Here is a 22,616-nt window from a genome sequence, read left to right on the forward strand (position 1 = left end):
TCTGCAACTCCTCCAACCTTAGAGTTGTCTGTAAACTTACTAATTAGCCCAGTTACATTTTCCTCCAAATCATTTACGTATACTACAAACAGCAAAGGTCCCAGAACTGATCCCTGTGGAACACCACTAGTCACAGCTCTCCATTCAGAAAAGCACCCTTCCACTGCTACCCTCTGTCTCCTATGACCAAGCCAATTCTGTATCCATCTTGCCAAATGTAGGAATAAACGGGTCTTTTTCCAAATGGCAGGCAGTGACTAGTGGGGTACCACAGGGATCGGTGCTGGGACCCCAGTTATTCACAGTATGTATTAATGATTTAGATGAGGGAATTAAATGTAATATTTCCAAATTTGCAGATGACACAAAGCTGGGTGGGAAGGTGAGCTGTGAGGAGGATGCAGAGATGCTTCAGTATGATTTGGAAAAGCTGAGTGAGTGGGCAATTGCATGGCAGATGCAGTATAATGTGGATAAATGTGAGGTTATCCATTTTGGTAGCAAAAACAGGAAGGCAGATTATTATCTGAATGGCTATAAATTGAGAGAGGGGAATGTACAACGAGACCTGGGTGTCCTTGTACCCCAGTCACTGAAGGTAAGCATGCAGGTGCAGCAGGCGGTAAAGAAGGCAAATGGTATGTTGGCCTTCATAGCGAGAGGATTCGAGTACAGGAACAGGGATGTCTTGCTACAGTTGTACAGGGTCTTGGTGAGACCACATCTGGAATATTGTGTGCGATTTTGGTCTCCTTATCTGAGGAAGGATGTACTTGCTATAGGGAGTGCAGCGAAGGTTTACTCGACTGATTCCTGGGATGGCGGGACTGACATATGAGGAGAGATTGAATCGATTAGGATTATATTTGCTGGAGTTCAGAAGAATGAGGGGGGATCTCATAGAAACCTATAAAATTCTAACAGGACTAGACAGGGTAGATGCAGGAAGGATGTTCCCGATGGTGGGGGAGTCCAGAACCTGGGGTCAGAGTCTGAGGACATGGGGTAGAGCATTTAGGACTGAGATGAGGAGAGATTTCTTCACCCAAAGAGTGGTGAGCCTGTGGAATTCATTATCACAGAAAGTAGTTGAGACCAAAAGATTGTATGTTTTCAAGAAGGAGTTAGATATTGCTCTTGGGGCGAAAGGGATCAAAGGGTATGGGGAGAAAGCCGGAGCAGGCTATTGAGTTGGATGATCAGCTATGATCATGATGAATGGCGGAGCAGGCTCGAAGGGCTGAATGGCCTACTCCTGCTCCTAGTTTCTATGTTTCTATGTTATTAATTAGAAGCATTCCTGTTTATTTACAGATATACGTACATCTCAGTGCTTTACATGAGGTACTACTTGTGCTTTTCTCCTGTTCTCAGTTACTTAACATGTGACATTGCATCACAATTACATCAGTTACATCAATATCAGGTGCACCTGATGTTAAGCCTTTACTCTGCATCTCCCCCATAAGTCTTTATGCCAACTATATATATCCTTCTACAGCCCCTCCTAAAGTCTTAGACTTCACAGGGTTAGTCTCTGAGGTACTTTGACCACTGTCCCTGATCTGGTTCTGATTTCATTTCGAGGTTAAGGACAAACTGTACTCTCTTTTCGTTCGATAGACGTGTCTTCCACCTGGGTGTTTGTAGAGATTCTGTTTGTTTCTGGTTCCTTGTCTTCATCCGGATCTAAATAGTATGCCCAAGGTTCCACTGATTTCCTGCTCAATGATATCAAGGCTCTTGGGTTCCTTCTGATATTTCCACGGTCTGTCTCAATTCTATAAGATCTTGGCTGTGGAGATCTTTCTATTACAATTCCGTCTTTCTGTTGATCTTGTCTCCACAATTTCACCCCAGGCTGTAGCACTTTCAAGTCTCTTGCTCTGTACCTGAAGTTGAAATTACGAGCTTGACTGTCTCTTCATTGCTCCTGTTATGACGAGGAAGATGATGTGTGCCAGGCAGATCAAATCCAAGGAAAACTTGGTATCTCTATCACAACAGTTTTGCAATTTGTATTTATTTCGACATACATGCATGAATTCAGAAGTAATAACTCCACCAAAACCTTCAGAGATTTTTTAAAAACTAAATTAAAATATTTATTAACAAAAGAAAAGATGTCAAACACATACATAGGATTCCAGTTATTTAATACTATAGTAAGTACTAAAATTCCTACCTAACCTGACTCCCAAATACACTCCCTTATAAGGCAACAGTCCAAACTAGACTTTAAAGTAAAGAACAGGCCAGCACAATTATCACCTTTAAGGGCTGGATACGGCAGATTCACGCAGACATGGCTGGAGACTGTTTTGTAAGCTTCTGCTAGATATCACAGGGCTGCTCTCAACATAGCCTTTCATTCTCCTTTATATATGTTTTCTCTCTTTTTAATCTGTAAATTCCATTGTCCCATATGTCTTTAAAAATATACTTTCCCATATAAAACTTTTCATGGTGCTAATATTGTCAGTAAACCATTGGGAAAAATAAACACACTGTTTGGCCTAGCTTCTGGCTAGGTGTAAACATCCAACTATCTCTTCAAAATTCAAACTGTCCCAACTTATCTAAAAATGCAAATTCTCCTCACACCTTACATTCTAAGACTTCAGCCATGTTTACGTAATTAGCATTTCAAACCTAGCTTCTTTTCATGAGTCAAAGCCCCCTGACCAGCTGTCTCTAATTCAATTAAATCCCATGCACACATAAACACACACATTAATCTTCTTTTACAATAAATCCTGATAATATTATGAAAATTATTATACTTTCATGACACTCCTCACGTTTTCTAACTTTCTCACGATCATCTGAAATAATGTTAGGTTGTAGTGTTTGTTGTAGAACTGGAAGCTGTGTTCACAGCCGTCTTCCCATCAATTGTTCTGATGGCAAGAGCCAGTTCTTTAATGGTGGGGTTATGTTATTAAGAAGAGCTAAGTTAATACCTTCGTTCTTTTTCATTAATTCCTTGATTGTTCAAACTTTCTGCTTCTCCCTTTGATTGGGATGTCTAGACAAACTAGTCTCATGCATGAACCCACATTCTTGTGCAGAGTTATGGAATAATTCATTCCCAAACTGAGGACCGTTGTCTGACACCACTATATCTGGGATGCCATGTGTTGAGAATATTCTTTCAATAACACAATGACTGTCTCGGCATTGATGTTGTGTGCTCTGATCGCTTTAAACCATCTGGAGTCGTAATCAATGATGATGACGAAAGCTTTTCCTTTAAACTCTAATAAACCATTCTTAAGTGTCCCATGGCCATGTCGGAAAGGTGGATGGTACAAGTAATTCTCTCTGCTGCTGACTATGCACTACACACTAAGGCCATTTGTGATTAACTCTTCAATGGAACGACTGATGCCTGGGCACCCAACTTACTGTGAGGCTCTTGCTCTGCATTTTGCTATTCCCAAGTGACCTTGATGGATTTTCTGTAGAGTGTCAACACCAAGTGATTTTGGGATAACTAATCTGTCATTGAAAGCTAAGAGCTCATCAATGATGGTAAGATGTTTCCTTTGCTCAAAATATTGGTGAAGAACAGAATTATTTGGAGTGTACTCTGGCCATCCATTCTGGTAATTCTCTTTTATTTTCATGCGCTCATCGTCCTGCTGTTATGCTAGCTTAGTCTTTTGTAGTCTTTCCTCAGTGGTTGGTAAGTATTTTGTGATGAGTGAAGTATATGCTTCCACTTCATCAATAAACTTTAAATTTTCCAGTGTAACAATGTAAATGCAGTCATCTGGTACATTCCCTGGAAGCACTCAGTAATTGAATTGTATCTCACAAGTCTCAGTTGATAACTTTGAATTCCCGGCGGCAGTTTTGCAATTTCTTTTTGGTTAAGGAGAGTGACCTTTAGAATATCTCAGGTACTGAAGTAATTCCAAATGGTAACCTGTTAAAACAATAACCAAATGGAATGATAGGGTAGTTAACAACCTTGATTCATTGTCTAGAGGCAACTGCCAGAAGGCACTGCTAGCATCCAATTTTGTAAAAAGGGTGCTTTTTGGTAGGACTTTCATCCACTGATGCCATCTGTTGGATCTCATGTTCAACTGACTTGTTTAATTAAGTCAAGTCTACATAGATCCTGGATTCATATCTGTGGCCATAGAAACGCCCCAACTATTATTCTTCTATCACGGTGCCCCCCTGTAGGGCTGAGCCATCTCCGGTTCCGTGGACTTCACTCTGGCTGCACTGCCTAGATGATGCAGCACTTTCATCAGTATTCAGAACTGAATATAAGTTGGAGAGTGAGATGCACTACCTGCCAGTTTCTTTTTGATTGCCTGGTGGTCCTCTCTCCCTGCATAATGTAAAGCCCTGGGGTGACCACAACTATTAATGTGAAACTCTCAATCACACTTATATGTGGCAGTGATTCCAACTGCAACTCGAGTTCTGAAATCTGGAGCTTGAGCTGCTGCAGTTGATGATGCTTCCTTCATATATGTTTATCAAGGACATGGGAAGCATTTTGGAGTTCCCACATGGAACAGGATGTGCCCTCCATGGACCAAAACTGCCCTGTCATTCCTCTAGCTATTAGGCTTTTAGGTATTACAACTTACGACTTAAAAAAAGATTCAGCAGTGATTCACTTCTCTTTTGTTGATGGTGCGCTGATTATGACATCATTAGTTTACAAGAAATGCCCATGTGACCCAAAGTTGCCATGGGAATGATAATTAAGAAACCAAGGGTAAAAAGAAAGCCAATTGCAGTCATGTTGGTGCTTTTTCAGTCTGTATTTTCTGTTTGGCAGTTCAAAACACATAGATTTAGACGAGAATAAACAGGTTCTGTCCGAATGGAACAGTTTTCTTGTTTGGCAGTTTCCGAACAGGTCCTGGTGCTGAAGCAGACCTTTGAGAATAGAGCAGAGGCAGTCTGCAGTATAGTGATCCCGATCTGCTTCACAGTGATCCTGACCTGTTTCACACTTCTCCCAGTTTGCTTCACACTGACCTGCTTCACAGGGACCCCAACCTGCTTCATGGTGATATAAAAGCAAAATACTGCAGATGCTAGAAATCAGAAATAAAAACAGAAAGTGCTGGAAATATTCAGCAGATCAGGCAGCATCCGTGCAGAGAGAAACAGAGTTAATCATAGAATCACAGAAAGTTTATGCCACAGAAGGAGGCCACTTGGCCCATCATGTCCGTGCCAGCCAAAAAATTCGAAAAACTTTATGTTTCGAGTCGACCATGACAATTCTTCAGAACAACCTCACGGTGATCCCAATCTGCTTCACAGTGAACCCAACCTGCTTCATGGTGAACCCGACCTGCTTCACGGTGAACCCGACCTGCTTCACGGTGATTCTGGTCTGCTTCATGGTGACCCTGGTCTGCTTCACAGTGATCGTGACCTGGCTCACAGTGAATCCCGCTTCTCTTCAGGGTGGCTTCGCCCTGGCTCGCAGTGATGCTGACCCTCTACATGGTGATCCCAACCTGGTTCACAATGATGCTAACGGAAAACAGATAATAATGCTGAATCAAAACGCAAAATATTGCAGATGCTGTAAATCTAAAATAAAAAGAGACGGCTGGAAATACTTAGCAGGTTAGGTAGCATCTGGTAGAAAGAAACAGAGTTATGTTTCAGGTTGATAACCTTTCATCAGAAATGTTCTATCTGTGGGCAATTAAAAATTCAGCACTGCATGTAAAGCCACAGGATATTGTCGAATATACTTGTTAGTGAGATCTTGATACTTTGATGGTAATACATCTTCCTCCACAGGATGATGCTGTCACCTCTAAACACTGTGGTTGGAATTTTCCCAGCTCAAATCAGGACAGAATGGAGATGGGCTGGCAAACAAAATGGCCACTGAGCAGCCAGAGGTCCCACCTCCATTTCCACCCTTTACCGAATTTAAGGTAATTGGCAAAGGAAGTAATGGTGACATAAGGAAAAATCTTTTGACACAGCGAGTGGTGAGGATCTGAAATGCCCTGCCTGGGAGTGTGATGGAGGCAGGTTCAATCATGGCATTCACAAGGGAGTATGAATGTTATCTGAAAAGAAGAAATATGCAGGGCTGTGGGAAAAAGCAGGGGGAAGGGCAGCAGCTTAATTTCTCCTGCAGAGGGCCAGCACCGACATGACAGGTGAATGGCCTCCTTCTGTGCTCTGACCATTCTATGATTGTTCAATAGATAATTGGATAATCAGATGGGAGAGGGATGACCCTTGATGGTCTGAATGATTTTTTCTAATGTTCTACATTCTCTGCACAGCTTGAATAGGTTCTTGTACAAGCAAAATCCTGTCTGACTACAAGGCTCTTAATTTGCTGTGCTGGAAAGGAACAGAAAGGAAAACTTAAAAAATAACTCTCTACAAAAGCAGTCGCTTGGCAGGTACTTTTATTCACTCAATTTATGCAGCTAATTCCTATTTTATTGTCCACCTCTATAGGTTCATCCAAGCAGAAACTATTTTGCTGTAGGTGAAAAGGGCATTATGCCCAACATAATTATCTATGAATATCCTTCCCTGAAACCGTACAGAATCATGCGAGGTGAGTGCCATCCTGCAAGGCCAATTCTGGTCATTTTCACATCCTTGTGTTTTATCAGTCCACCTTCAGCAGCCTTGTCTATAGCTGCCTAGTCTCGAAGCTCTAGAATTCCCTCCCTAAACATCTCCCCCTCTCCACCTATCCCTCCCTCTTTAAGTAATTCCTTTCATCATATTTCCTAATATCTCCTTAGCTAGTTTGTGTCAAATTTTGTCAAATATCATTCCTGTGAAGCATCTTGGGGCATTTTACTTTGTTAAAGGTGCTGTTAAAACAAATGCTGTTGTTGTTCAGCTTGGTAAAACCACAAGGTTCGGGGAGAGGAGATAGGAAGGAAGCTTCTGAGCTTCACATTCTCCTGACACCGTAGACAAATATAAACTATAGTCACTGGTGGCCCCGCACTCTCCACTGTAGCTCACCGTGCTGTCCTATTGCCATATTTCACTGTGTCGTTCTATCACCATAACTCACGTATTGCCCTATCACCGTAACTCACTGTACTGCCCTATCACTGTAACTCACTGTATTGCCCTATCACTATAACTCACTGTGTTATCCTGTCACCATAACTCACTGTGCTGTCCTATCACCATAACTCACTTTGTTGCCCTATCACCTTAACTCACCCTGCTGTCCTATCACCTTAACTCACCCTGCTGTCCTATCACCATAACTCACCCTGCTGCCCTATCACCATAACTCACCCTGCTGCCCTATCACCTTAACTCACCCTGCTGCCCTATCACCATAACTCACTGTGTTGTCCTATCACCATAGCTCACCATGTTGCCCTATCACCATAACTCACTGTGCTGCCCTATCACTATAACTCACCATGCTGTCCTATCACCATAACTCACCCTGCTGCCCTATCACCATAGCACACCGTGCTGTCACCACAATGCACCTGGAAAGGAACAAAGAAAAGAGCAACTGATGTGTGAAACAGAAATAGAAACCATAGGGACAGTTAATGAAAAAGAAGTACAAGATAAGTGAGACAAGCAGACAAGAGAGAGTGCCAAACAACAATGATGATGGGTAAGAGAGTGCTCATATTCTTTGACTTCCTGGGTTGAATTTTCAAGACATTTCCATGTCCTGACCCCACACTGTCTATGGAAGTGACACAACAGTATTTTCAAGTTTTCAGCCACCATTGGCCTGGAGGTGTGTTTTGTTCCCAGTTAGGGGTGTCGGGCTCAGGCAAGCTGCTGGAGTGAGGCTTAGAGGGATAATTTAAAGGGCAAACTGCAACCATGACTGTGTTTGCCACTGTCTTTGCAAATCAATGAGCTGGAAGAGCAGAGGGTCAGCAGCAGTTTGGGCAGTTGTTCAGACTGGCCACACATTTCACTGATGCCTCCCTTGAGGTCTGGTTGAGGCTTTGGTGGACAGGACAACTGTACTCTTCCCTTCATCCAGAAGAAGAGCTACAGCGAGCCAGACCCTGCCGGCATACCTAGATAGGGCCATGGGGGCCAACAGGCTCATGTTCAAAACACTGTCCTCTTAAAAGCAAACCTCTCAGCTCTAGCGATGGTGACTCTGTGGCACTGCATGAGCAAGTAAGTTTCACGCTCCTCTTCCATGTGACTTTTCCACACTGCAGTCATGGACACTAATGGCTCTCTGCTCTCTGCTGTGTTCCTGACAACTATGCTCAAGCATGCCCAGTCCCTCCATGTTCCCCGTGCTATCCGTCTGAAAATTGCTAACTGCTCATAGTTTCTATGTTTCTATAGCGGGAATATGGCTTTGAGATAGAGGATCGGCCGTGATCATATTGAATAGCAGGCTCGAGGGGCCAAATGGCCTCCTACTCCTAGTTTCTATGTTGCTCTCCATATTCCTAACAAGCTTTACAGTGATGGGCAATTAATTGAAGATGTGCAGGTTGCCGGCTCCTCGTCGCCCTCCCTTTGAAAATCTAATCGCGTCACTGAGGTGATGGGAACTAGTGGTGCCTTCGGAGTGCGTGATTTTCCAGGTTCGCTTGCACCGGTACTCCTCCCCATGGGCAATTGAAAATTCAGCCCGCCATGTGTAAAGCTACAGGATATTGTCTGGTACACTTGTTCTTGAGATCTTGATATATTAATGGTAATACACCTTCTTCCACAGGATGGCACTGTCATCTCTAAACACTGTGGCTGGAATTTTCCCATCCAGAATCAGGACAGAATGGAAGTGGGACAGCAAACAAAATGGCTGCTGAGCAGTGTGGCCAAAAGTCCCACCTTCATTTCCACCCTCCATCATTGTGTGTAGCGTGGGAAGGGCGTAGGTGACAGACTAGACCTGTGCCTACTGAAACATCATTAAGCTTGTTGAGGCCACATTAAAAGAGCCAGCTTCAGACCCCACACAATTTTCCGGGAGGTGGCTGAGAATCAATTGCACCCTGTGAGTGGAAGCATGAATAGTAACGGAAGTGGCTCAATAGCCAAGGATGTTTTTTTGAAACTTTATTTGAATTGTTGGAACTGGCTGTCATGTACTGAAAAGTTGGAGGAACTTGTTCTGAGATTGGGTCCTTCTGTCTTGGACTCTAGGTGTGGGACTTGGTTCTTATACAGAATGTAGACATACTCTGGTAACTGTTTAATGCTTGTTTATTAGTACTACTTCTAAATAGGTTACAGAATAAGCACGTAGCTCTTCGACATGATTCCAACCTCTCTCTCTCTCTCTCATCTAACACATGACTGACTACGGTCAGTTTACATCATATATTAGCACATCCCATCTGTTAACCCTTTATACTACACCTCCCTCTAAGTATGCCATCAACTCCAACTCCCACTCTTCCGCTCCCCAAGTGACAGTTTTGGGAGATTCAGTTTCCTTCTGTGTTCTCAGCCCTTAGGGAAGACGACTTGGGGACAAAGTCCTTTGTAGACAGAAGGAACATGTCCACACGTTTTTTAATTAAGCAAAAGTTTAGGGAACAGTCATTCCCTGGTTTATTCCCCAGGGCAATGCCTTGACCAATTGGGGTTGATCTGCCTGATTTGAATTTGAACAAAGCTGGGCAGTTGATTGTTCCATGCTGCACGCTCCATGGCAATGCCTCCACCAATCAGAGTTCACTTGCTCACCAATCAGCAGTCTCTTTTCATGCAGTATAAATTGTTGTTCCACCTTTACTGTTAGCAATTTCTTGCAAGCTATCCTGATGAGTGTAAGATGAAAAGTTTTGATAGCATGTTTCTTTTTTCAGCAACACTTGTTTATTAGGTTAAGCAGTAGGTGTATAGCTCACAAACATGATTGCAACCTCTCTCTTGAAAATCTAATACATGACTGACTAGTGTCAGTGGTACATCATCATCTACGTCATACATTAGCATCTGTTAACCTTTCTTATTACAGAGCTCATCATAGTAGGGTGAAGAGGAAGGGATGAGGCCTCTGCTGTCTCAAGGGCTGGGAGCACATCAGGCATTGCCTAGACATCAGAGCATTGAATCAGGCAGCTTGGATATCACCTGGACAACAGGCAGGGTGAAACTGGAAATTGCACTTGGTCCATCATGCACAAGAGGCCGCTGAGACATCGCAGCAGCAACGTGCATAGTGAGGAAGGGTCTCCAGCTACCAGGACTGCAGAGCCATGAAGGAGACACTACCCAGAGCATTAGATCTATCAGAACAGCTGAAGCTGTCAGAAAGGCAGTGCCAATGGAAAGCAGCTCTCCAGGGAGATAGCCACAGACATCTAATGGCCTCATCAATGAGAAGCTCACACCTCGATCCATTCATAGCTGGGCCCTGCCATTAGCAGCCCAGGTAATTGTGGCCTTGAATTTCTTTGCCACTGGATCATTCCAGGGCTCAGCCGCCCCGACCTTTATAGTATTTCACAGTCACTGCACATAGATGTGTCAAAATGGTCACAAATGCCCTCTTTGCCAAGGCTGGACATTACATCAAATTCCGATCAATGGAGCCCCCCAGACTCAGAGAGCACTTAGATTTGCAGCAATCGCTGGTTTCCCACAAGTCCAGGGCATCATTGATTGCACAAATGTGGCCATCAGGGCACCAAGTTACAAGTCAGAGAAGTTCATCAACAAGAAGACCTCACCACTCCATAAACGCACAGCTCCTTACAACCACAATAAAAACTTCCTGCATTTCCGTGCACACTTTCCTTGATGTCGCCATGATGTATACATTCTCCACCAGTCAAACCTTCTGCTGCTCTTCCATCCCACCATCCAGGTCTGTGGAGGGATTCTCGGGGACAGTGATGGTTCCTCACCTCTGTACATATTCCTTTTGATTCATTCTTGGGATGTGGGCATCGCTGGCTAGGGCAGCATTTATTGCCCATCCCTAATTGCCCTTGCGAAGGTGGTGGTGAGCTGCCTTCTTGAACCGCTGTAGTCCATGAACTACATGTGCCATGTACTACGCCCCAAAGTGTTACAATGGCAGCTTTCTGCTGACAAGTACCTTCATCGAACAGTCCTTCAGCCTGCTCAAGATATGCTTTCATGGCCTGGACTCGTCTGGTGGTGTCCTGCAATATTCACCTGCCAGAGTTTCTTGGATGCTTGTGGTCTGCTGAATGCTTCACGATGGGGACCAGCAAAGGTGAGTGACCCTTAAAGAGGTGGATACAGAGGAGATTGTGACGCCCTCAGAAGAAGAGGGTGAACAGGATGTGAGAAAGAATGGAGCAGGGGCCATGAAGCCTTCTGCTGTGTGAGGTGGTTCAGGTGACCATGGAGGTGGCCAGACCCAGGGTCTGTCCAGGAAGCTATTATTGCAAGGGACCTTCTGATCCAGCAAAGGTTCAGCTGATGAACTCTGAGGCAGCAAGCCATGCAGTGGCACAGGAAAGACAAGTGTGTGTCCAATCTATGCAAACTTACTGTCACCAAGAGATGGACTACTGCCTGCAGCCTCTACTGTCACTGATGAGAAGCTATTGTTTTGTTTACACATTGTTACTATGGTTTAGCACAAACTTTTAAAGATACTGCATCCCATTGTAATGAGCAGTGAATTCATTTACATATTCAAACTTAATAGTTGTATGTAACACCTATTACGCATCTCAGTGACGCACTTAGTGATCTACCCAATGAGGTGCCCTCTGCATTCGGACATTTCTACGTTGTGCTCCCCTTGATCCATCAGAGGAGGTGGAAGCGGTCATCCCCGTGTTCAAGGGACCTGCTGGAGTCCTCTCCTGTGACTGATCTGCCTGCATCTCTGCAGGAGCAGCTGTCATCACTGGGACCTGGCACACAGGTGCATTCTGTCAGAGGGGTCAAGGAAACCAAGGATGAAGAGACTGCCACAAGCAGTGTGGAACCTTCATCCTATTCTAGCACATGCTCAGCTCTTGGTAGGATTTCCCATTTGTTTGAGGGAGTCTGCTGCTGAGGCAAAGCTGGCATCCTCTCCAGTTACCACTGGGCCACCAGTGCAAATGTCCTGTCCAGGCTGTTTAGTTCTTCATGAATTCCATGGATGTCAGTACTCAGCTTTTGAATTGACAGGTTCAGGCTACACGAAGCACCATATAAACAAACAACCCCAGAAATTTTGCCTCTGGGTGGTGCACAGAAGAGAAATCTGCCAGTGAGAGATATTAGTCAACCTAGGCTGCAGAATCTACAGTCTTGGAATTCAAGGCCCTGCTCTGGAGAGGATGCTTGTTGAGCATAAAACATGGGAGGCACTGAGGACCATGCTGCAGGACTGAAGCATACGACAGGAGTCATGGTGGAACCAAATGCCACCCTCAGCACCAACTTTTAAGAAGGTTTCAAGGTGGTATACCACAACCTGGAGTGAGTGGCAGTGCCAGGGACATCATGCAGCAGCCTCTTGTTCCATAATGTGGAGGGATCGACTATTGGTCTTTAACCTTTGGCGTATCATGTGGAGAGCATCTTCTGAGCTTAGTTTCTCAGCCATTGGATCTCCCCTTCTCTGATCTATCCAGAATCCAGCAAGTCACAATGGCAGGAGCCTAATTATATGCTGCCCATAGTTCTGACAAAGACATTTGAGCTCTCCAGTCAGTTCCTCAGATGCCAATCCATGAGGACAGAATAAGGCAGGACTGGGCAGTCATGTGCCTCCAGCGTCAATGTAGACTGCAGCAGAATCCTGCCAGGACTCAGCAGCCCTGTGACAAGGATTAAGGACTGAAGTTAGAAATACCATGGTGGCTGAGCATAGCGTAAATAAAAATACAAGATGCACATTAAACACGCATTTCTGCCATGGACAGGGACTGTTGCTGGTTTGGGGTAATAATGGTACAATTGTCCTGGGATGCTTTCAGTTCCACAGATGTGGTTCGGGGACAGGGTGGCACATTTTGGAATAGTGTGAGGGTTATAAGAGAGGCATTGAGGGTAGCCATGAGGTGAACGTTTTGGAAATAGAAGCAATTTAAACTTAATGGTCCAAATTTAAAGGAGATGCAGGAACCTGGGGATTGACAAACATAAATCTTTGAAAGTGACAGGATGAGTTGTTTTAAGATTAAAAATAAAGGATTCTGGGCTTTATGAATAGAGACTTGGAAGCAATTGATGCACAGCAAGGTTCCACTGTAACAACATAAATCAGATAATTTTAAAATGCTGGTTGAGGAATACATTTTGGCCAGGACACCAGGGAGAACTCCTGTTCTTCGAGATAGTACCCTGGGATTTTTTACGCTCACCTGGGAGGCAGACAGGACCTTTATTTAATGCCTTGTCTGAAAGTTGACACCTCCAGCAGTGCAACAGTCCGGTACCAAACTGAGACCTCAGCCTGGATCCCGTCATTGAACCCACAACCTTCTGAACTGCAGGCGAGATTATTACCAACTGAGCTCTAGCTAGCACTTTTTTTCTTTATTCTTCCATGGGATGTGTGCGTCACTGTCAAGGCAGGCATTTGTTGCCCATCCCTAAATGCCCTTGAACTAAATGGTTTCTAGAAGGCAATTAAGAGTCAACCTCATTGCTGTGGGTCTGGAGCCACATGTAGGCCAGACCAGGTAAGGATGGCAGATTTCCTTCCCTACAGTACATCAGTGAAACAGATAGGTTTTTATGACAATGGGCGATAGTTGCCATGGTCACCATTACTGAGACTAGCTTTATTTTCCAGATTTGATAATTAAAATTTTAATTCCACTAGCTGCTGTGATGGGATTTGAACCTGTATTCCCAGAGCTTTAGTCTGTGCTTTTGGATTACTCGTCAAGCGATATTACCACTAGGCCACCATATCCCCAATTTCAATAAGTATTTTGTGTTAACATCGAGTTTTTTTTCATACTCTTTCGCCATCTCTCTCTTTCTATACATCTATTTGCATAATAACTGCAGCAACAACCATTTCTTGCATTTATATAACCCTGATAACAGAATAATCACCTTGAGGATCATTACCAATCTAAATTTCTCATTGAGCCACATAAGGAGACATGAGGACAGATGACCAAAAGCTTAATCAAATAACTAGGTTTTAAGCAGCACCTGAATGGAGGAGAATAGAGTAAAGATGTGGAAAGGTTTAGCTACAGAATTCCAAAACTTAGGGTTGTCAGTGGTGGAGCGATTGAAATTGGGGTGTATAAGGTACCAGAATTGGAGGAACAGAGATCTCAAAGACATGTAGGGCTGGAGGATTTTCCAGAGATAAGGAGAGGCAAGATAGGGATTTAAAATCAAAGTTGTGAATTTTAAAATTGAAGCGTTACCAGCCGGGAGCTAGTGTAGGTCTGAGTACTAAGCAGATGGGCGAATAGGACCTGTGCAAGTTAAGGTGCAGACAGTGCAGTTTTGGATGAGTATTAGTTTGTCTAGAGTGAAAGATGGAAGATTGATCAAGCATTGGAATAACCAAGCCTAGAAGTAGCAAAAGTATGGATCAGGGTTTCAGCAGCAGATGAGCTGAGGCAGGTTCAGAGTCTGGTGATGTTATAGAGGCAATAGGATATGGGGTTTGAAGCTCATTTCTGGTTCAAACAGTCAAACACAAAACTGAGGCTCAGCTTCAGACAGATGCCAAAAAGAGGAATGAAATAAGTGACGAGAGAATGGAACTTTTGATGGGGACCAAAAACAATGGCTTCAGCCTTCTCAATATTTAGTTGAAGGAAACTTTTCTTCATCTAATCCCATGCCAAACAAGCAGAGTGACCATAGGGATGGTAGCATAGTGGTAATGTTACTGGGCTAGTAATCCAGAGGCCCAGCCAAATGTTCCAGAGACATGAGTTCAAATCCTACCAGAGCAGCTGGAGGAATTTAAATTCAATTAGTTAATAAATCTAGAACTAAAAGCTAGCCTCAGTAATGGTGACCTTGAAACTACTGAATTGTTGTAAAACCCCATCTGGTTCATGAATATCCTTTTAGGGAAGGAAATCTGCTGTCTTTATCCAGTCTGGCCTGCACGTGACTCCAGATCCATAGCAATGTGGACTCTTAACTGTTCTCCGAAATGACCTAGCAAATCACTCAGTTGTATCCAACTCCTGCAGAAAAGTTAAAAAAAAATAAAACCAGACAGACCGCCCAGCATTGATCTAAGCACTGACAATGACAAAGGCACACCTTGCCCTATCAACCCTGCAAAATCCTCCTCACTAATATCTGGGGAGCTGTGCCAAAATTGTGTGTTGTCCCACAAATTTGTCAAGCAAATAGCCTGATATAGTCATACTCATGGAATCATAGCTTACAATGTCCCAGACACCACCATCGCACTCCCACAAACAACAGATCAGATCAAAGCTCTGCAGTCCTGCCACATCCAGTTGTGAGAAATGGTAAACATCTAAACAACTGACAAGGGGAGGAGGCATCATAAGCATTCCCATCCTCAGTGATGGGGGAGCCCAGCGTATCAGCTGAAAACACAAGATTGAAGCTTTTGCAACCATCTCCAACTAGAAATGCTGAGTAGATGATCCATTTTGACCTCCTCCTGAGGTTCCCAGCAGCACAGATGCCAGTCTTCAGCCAATTCAGTTCACTCCACATGATATCAAGAAATGGCTGAAGGCACTGGAAACAGCAAAAGCTAAGGGTCCTGACAATATTCCAACAATAGTACTGAAGACTTGTGCTCCAGAACTTGCCATGCCCCTAGCCAAGCTGTTCCAGTACAGCTACAACACTGGCATCTACCTGGCAATGTGGAAAACTGCCCAGTAGTTCACAAAAAGTTGGAAAGATCCAATCCAACCAATTACCACCCCATCAGCCTACTTTGCATCATCAGTAAAGTAATAGAAGGTGATGTCGACTGTGCTATCAAAAGACACTTACTCAGCCACAACCTACTCAGCAGCGTTCAGTTTGGGTTTGACCAGGGCCACTTGGCTCCAGACTTCGTTGCATACTTGATCCAAACATGGACAAAAGAGCTGAACTCCAGAGGTGAAGTGAGAGTGACTGCCCTTGACATCATGGCCGCATTTGATTGGGTGACATCAAGGAGCCCTAGCAAAATTGAAGTCAATGCGAATCGGGGAAAAACCTCCACTGGTTGGAAGCATACCAACACAAAAGAAGATGGTTGTATTTGTTAGAGGCCAATCATTTCAGTCCCAGGACATCACCGCCGGGGTTCCTTAGGATAGTATCCTAGGCCCAACCTTCTTCAGATCCTTCATCACTGTCCTTCCTCCATCATAAAATCAGAATTGGAGAAGTTCGCTGATGATTGCACAATGGTCAGTACTGTTCACTACTCCAACTGCTGAAGCAATCTATTCCTATATGCAGCAAGAGCTGGACAACATTCAGGCTTGAGCCGATAAGTGGCAACTAACGTTCATGTGCCAGGCAATGACCATCTCCAACAAAAGAGAATCCAACCATCTTCCTTTGATGTTCAATGGCATTACTATCGCTGAATCCCCCACCATCAGCATCCTGGGGGGATACCATTGATCAGAAATTTACTGGACCAGCCATATAAATATTGTGGCTACAAGAGTAGGTCAGAGGCTGGGAATTCTGTGGAAAGTAACGCCTCCTGACTCCCCCAAGCCTGGCCACCATCAACAAAGCACAAGTCGGGAGTGTGATGGAATACTCTCCATTTGCCAGGGTGAATGCAACTCAAGAAACTGCACACCATCTAGGACAAGGCAGTCCGGTTGATTGTCACCCCATTCACCACTCTAAACATTCACTCCCTCCATCCCAGTTGTGGCAATATATCCCATCTACAGAATGCGACTGGAGCAACTTGCCAAGGCTTCTTTGACACCACCTTCCAACGCCGTGGCCTCTATCACCAGAAGGACAAGGACAGCAGATGCATGGGAACACACCCACCTTCAAATTTCCCTCCATGTCACACACCGTCCTGACTTGGAATTATATCATTCCCTCACTGTCGCTGGGTCAAAATCCTGGAACTCCCTTCCTAACAGCACTGTGGGTGTACCTATATCATGTGAACTGCGGCGGTTCAAGAAGGAGCCTCAACTTACCAACAATCAGGGATGAGCAATAAATGCTGGCCTTGCCAGCAGCAACTACATACCAGGAACAAAGAAAATAAAATCAGAAACAGTGGAGGGGGTCAAGACAGCTTGTGGTGAGATACAACATCACACATGGGGAACCTAACCTGTTTTCAAATGATAATGCCAAGGGACTAGCTGTTATGGAAAAAACAGGAGGAGGCTAAGGATTGATCTTTGAGGGGAACTCCAGAGGTAACAGTGCAGTACTGGGAACAAAAGCCATTGTAAATGATTCTCGGGCTGAGAGTGGATGGATAAGAATCGAACAGGGCAGTCCCATCCAGCTGGATGTTGGAGGAGAGGTGTTGGAGGATGATGGTGTCAAAGGCCGCACACAAGTTGAGAAGGATAAAGATAAGGCTGATGCATTTGCTGCAGTCATCAGCCAGAATTGCTGAGTGGATAATCCTCCGGAGGCCCCCAGCATCACAGATGCCAGTCATCAGCCAATTTGATTCACTCCATGAGATATCAAAAAAGGGCAATGGCCCCTGACAATTTTTTTTTATATTATTGGATGTGGGTGTCGCTGGCTAGGAAATTTATTGCCCACCCCTCATAGCCCTTGTTCAGAGGCAACCACATTAGTGTGGGTCTGGAGTCACATGTAGGATAGAAGATTTCCTTCCCTAAAGTGCATTAGTGAACCAGATGGGTTTTTACAATAATCGACAATGATTTCATGGTCATCATCAGACTTTTAATTCCAGATTTCCACTGATTCAAATTTTACCATCTGCTGTGGTGGGGTTCAAACCCTGGTCCCGAGAGCATTACCCTGGTCTTTGGATTACCAGTTCAGTGACAATACCACAATGCCACCACCTCCCCTTAAATATTCTGGCAATAGTGCTGAAGACCTGTGCTCCAGAACTTACTGTGCTCCTAGCCAAGCTGTTCCAGTACAGTTACAACACAGGCATCTACCCGACTATGTGGAAAATTGTCCAAGTATGTCCTGTACACAAAAAGCAGGACAAATCCAACCCAGCCAATTACCACCCCATCAGTCAACTCTTCTTGATCATCAGTAAAGCAATGGAAGGAGTTATCAACAGTGCTATCAAGTGGCACTTGCTTAGCAATAACCTCACTGACACCCAGTTTGTGTTCCACCAGGGCCACTCAGCTCCTGACCTCATTACAGCCTTGGTTCAAGCATGGACAAAAGAGCTGAACTCCCGAGGTGAGGTGAGAGTGACTGCCCTTGACATCAAGGCCGCATTTGACTGAGTTTGGCATCAAGGAGCCCTAGCAAAAATCGAGTCAATGGGAATCAGGGGGAAAGCTCTCCGCTGGTTGGAGTCACACTTAGCACAAAGGAAGATGGTTGTGGTTGTTCAAGATCAGTCATCTCGGCCCCATGACCTCACTGCAGGAGTTCCTCAGGGTAGTGTCCTCAGCCGAACCACCTTCAGCTGCTTCATCAATGACCTTCCATCCATCATAAGGTCAGAAGTGGCAATGTTCGCGAATGATTGCACAATGTTTAGCACCATTTGCGACTCCTCAGATTCTGAAGCAGTCCATGTCCAAATGCAGAAAGACCTGGACAACATTCAGGCTTGGGCTGACATGTGGCAAGTAACATTTGCGCCACACAAGTGCCAGGCAGTGGTCATCTCCAACAAGAGAGAATCTAACCATGGCCCCTTGATGTTCAATGGCATTACCATCGCTGAATCCCCCATTATCAACATCTTGGGGGTTACCATTGACCAGAAAGTGAACTGGACCAGCCATATAAATACTGTGGCTACAAGAGCAGGCCAGAGGATAGGAATCTTGCAACGAGTAACTCACCTCCTGACTCCCCAAAGCCTGTCCACCATCTACAAGGCAGAAGTGAGGAGTGTGCTGGAACACCCACCACTTGCCTGGATGAGTGCAGCTCCCATAATACTCCAGAAGTGGACACCGTCCAAGACAAATTAGCTTGCTTGATTGTGACCACATCCATTCACTCCCTCCACCACCATGCACAGTAGCAGCAGTGTGTACCATCTGCAAGATGCACTGCAGGAATTCACCAAGGCTCCTTAGACAGCACCTTCAAAACCCATGACCCCAATAACCTAGAAGGACATGGACAGCAGATAGATGAGAACATCTCCACCTGGAAATTCCCCTCCAAGTCACTCACCATCCTGACTTGGAAATATATCACCATTCCTTCACTGTGGCTGGGTCAAAATCCGGAACTCCCTTCCTAACAGCACTGTGGGTGTACCTACTCCACATGGACTGCAGCGGTTCAAGAAGGCAGCTCACCACCACCTTCTCAAAGGCAACTTGGAATGGACAATAAATGCTGACCCAGCCAGCGAAGCCCACATCCCATGAATGAATTTTTTAAAAAGCAGTGATAGTTTACCACAGTGCTTGTTACATAGAATGTGATTTGTGATTTTGATATGAGCTGTCTTCAACCCTGTGCATGAGGGACAGGAACTGATTGAAGGGCATCAAACGTGGATTTTGTGAAAAGGGCATGGATTTGGAAGTTCATTGACTGGTAAGACAGGGGAAATTGGAGATGGGGCAGTTTTCAAGGACAGAGGGGTCTAAATCATGACATTTTTTTTGTGAAGATTTTTAGAAATAATTTGCATATAAGACAATCAATTGTGAGCAATTTGCTCAGAACAAATTATGACAGAGGAAATGACAGTCTGTAAATTCAAAGACTACTTGTACTATAATAGCGCAGCTCCTACAGTACTGTTTCCAGTAGGTCAGGTGCTACGCTCTTTATAAGGACAGTGGTTTATAGCCTAAATTTCACAGTGTCTTACTCTGCTGAGGTGGATCTGGGGTGGCTTAGATAAGTAGGTCATTTGAAGTTTAATTGTCTGTTCAGGGTACTCTGAAAATTATAATATGCTTTGACTCAAAGCCCAGTGGCAGTCAATAGTAAGTAGCTAGCCATTTATTTCTCTTAAGGTTGATTAGCATCTGAAAAAGTGTGGTGTCTGCGGTGAGAGAGATGGGTGGCAATTGCTAGATTGCCACAACAATACGAAGTGCTGGGCACAGGTTGCCTTGTTATTATGATCAGCAAGATTACTATGGGGGATAATCATTCTGTGTATATTTCCTTTCTAGGAGGAACCGAGAGGGCCTATGCTTTTGTTGACTTTAATTCATCGGGCAGTCTGCTGGTCAGCGTAGGGGGGCATCCAGATTACATGGTCACCATCTGGAACTGGAAGCAGGAAAATATAGTGCTGCGCTCAAAAGCCTTTTCACAGGATGTTTATCGGGTCACCTTCTCCCCAGAAAATGATGAACAACTGACCACCTCGGGCACAGGACATATCAAGTATGTGATCAAACCAAGCAGTGGTCAATTCTGGATTGCATCCTCTGTTAGTATTTATGCTTTAACGGTTCAATGATTGTGTATGAGTAAATTAGGACGATTAGCTTGGAAATGTCCATGCCGTTGTTCCCCTCTCCAAACAGAGAGCCATACTTGAAGCAAATGTGAGTCAGATAAACATTGCGGCACTGTGATACTGCATTTTCCAATGAGAGTGTGGGAGTAGTTAGCTACTTCAGTGAATTATGATGCAGGTACTTATGTTCCCTTGTGTTTTGGACCATATCATAGAATCGGATTAGCTACAGCAGAGAAGGAGGCCATTCGGCCTGTGGTGTCCATGCCAGCTGCCTAGAACAACACACCTAGCCCCACTTGCCTGCCTTTTCCCCATAGCCCTGCATATTTTTTCTTTTCAGATAATATTCCAATTCTCTTTTGAAGGCCTCAATTGAATCTGCCTCCACCATGCACTTTCAGACTGTGCATTCCACTTGCTGCATTAAAAGGTTTTTCCTCATGTTGCCATTGCTTCTTTTGCCAATCACCTGCGCTTTCTGGATCTCGATCATTCTGCCAATGGGAACAGTTTCCTCCTATCCACTCTGTCTAGATCCCTCATGATCCTGAACAACTCTATCAAATCTCCTCTTAACCTTCTCTTCTCCAAGGAGAATAACCCCAGTTTCTCCACTCTATCCACACAGCTGAAGTTCCACATCCTTGGAACCATTCTAGTAAATCTTTTCTGCACCCTATCTAATGCCTTCACATCTGTCCCAAAGTGCGGTGCCCAAAACTGAACACAATAGTTCATTTGAGGCTGAACTAGCATTTTATACAGGGTTATCACAACCTCCTTGCTTTTGTACTCTATGCTCCTAATTATAATGCCCAGGATACTGCATGCTTTATTAACTGCTTTCTCAATCTGCCTTGTCATCTTCAATGATTTGTGTACAGATATCCCCAGTTCCTCTGCTCCTGTACAAACTTTAGAATTGATTCCTCTATTTTATATTGTCTCTCCTTGTTCTTCCTCCCAAAATGAATACTTCACATTTCTCTGCATTAAATTTAATCTGCCACTTATCCACCCACTAACCAGCCTGATTATGTCCTCTTGAGGTTTATTTCTATCCTTCTCACAGTTCACAATAGTTATAAATTTTGAGTATCTGCACATATTGAAATTGTTCCCTGTACATTGAAGTCTAGTGCATTTATTTATATAAAATATATTATATCTGATTTCAAGTAATCAGTCACTAATTTGGAAATTCTATCTGCCTGTTCCCCAAGTTAGGGAAATTGCTCCAAAATAAGTAAGGCTAGTTCGATTTGTGCTATGGGCTCCATGTTTCCAAGATAGATGCAAAGAGTTGTAGGATTGCAACTCATCACTGACAGTTCAGGGGGTACCTTATTTTATGTACAAGGTAAACTGTGCTCTCATTACTTCTATTCTATGGTAGACAGTGACTTTGTTTCTACAAGCTGGCAGAGTGTGCAAGGGTAGTGAGAAGTAGACTTGTGCTGTTTTTAACAAGGTCTTGCAGTTAACATAAAGAGCAAAGGTATAGTTGGATGTGATTGTCTCCAAATAATATCCAGAAAGAGTATATACTGGCATATAGTCAGAGTGTCTATTGACACAATTGTGTTATAAAGTTATCCCCATTCCGGATGGGAATAATGGTGTCGCTATATGCAACCTATGTAGTCTTACAAATTTACAATAAGGTACATGTAAAACATGCAAACTGTGGAGATTCTCAACCCATTGTTTGGTTTCTTAATGCCTTCAGGTTTTGGAAGATGGTGGAGACTTTCACTGGGCTCAAACTGCAAGGTGAACTTGGCAGGTTTGGCAGAACTGCGCTGACGGACATTGATGGTTATGTAGAGTTGCCAGATGGAAAGGTACGGTTGGCAATTTTCTACCCCACTGTGTTAGTAAGGAAGATAACATATTTAGTTCTTCAAGAGGAAATATATTTATGAAGTAAAATTTATGTGACCTTCTATTATTGATTTCAAAATATATTCTGCATTTTGGAATTATTCATATGCCACATCACCTGCCACACCAAATTTTCCAATTATAAATATAAATCTTTACCTGCATTCTCTGATTGAAAATGTTGCAAGGGAATCAGGCAAGAGGTTTGAACTGTCAGTATCTAAGAATGTCCTTGTTA

The 22,616-nt window shown here is 43.9% G+C and overlaps 1 protein-coding gene across 1 annotated transcript in view; it reads left to right on the forward strand.

Annotated features, from left to right (window-relative positions):
- Positions 1–22,616, forward strand: part of LOC121290732 (cilia- and flagella-associated protein 44) — a 375,801-nt gene that overhangs the window by 175,424 nt on the left and 177,761 nt on the right. Inside the window, exons 5-7 of the mRNA XM_041211577.1 lie at positions 6,475–6,577; positions 20,199–20,415; positions 22,224–22,338. Coding sequence (XP_041067511.1) covers positions 6,475–6,577; positions 20,199–20,415; positions 22,224–22,338 — 435 coding nt within the window. The remainder of the gene's footprint in view (positions 1–6,474; positions 6,578–20,198; positions 20,416–22,223; positions 22,339–22,616) is intronic.

The sequence above is a fragment of the Carcharodon carcharias genome, chromosome 18 (genome assembly GCF_017639515.1).
Source record: "Carcharodon carcharias isolate sCarCar2 chromosome 18, sCarCar2.pri, whole genome shotgun sequence".
Lineage (NCBI taxonomy): Eukaryota > Metazoa > Chordata > Chondrichthyes > Lamniformes > Lamnidae > Carcharodon > Carcharodon carcharias.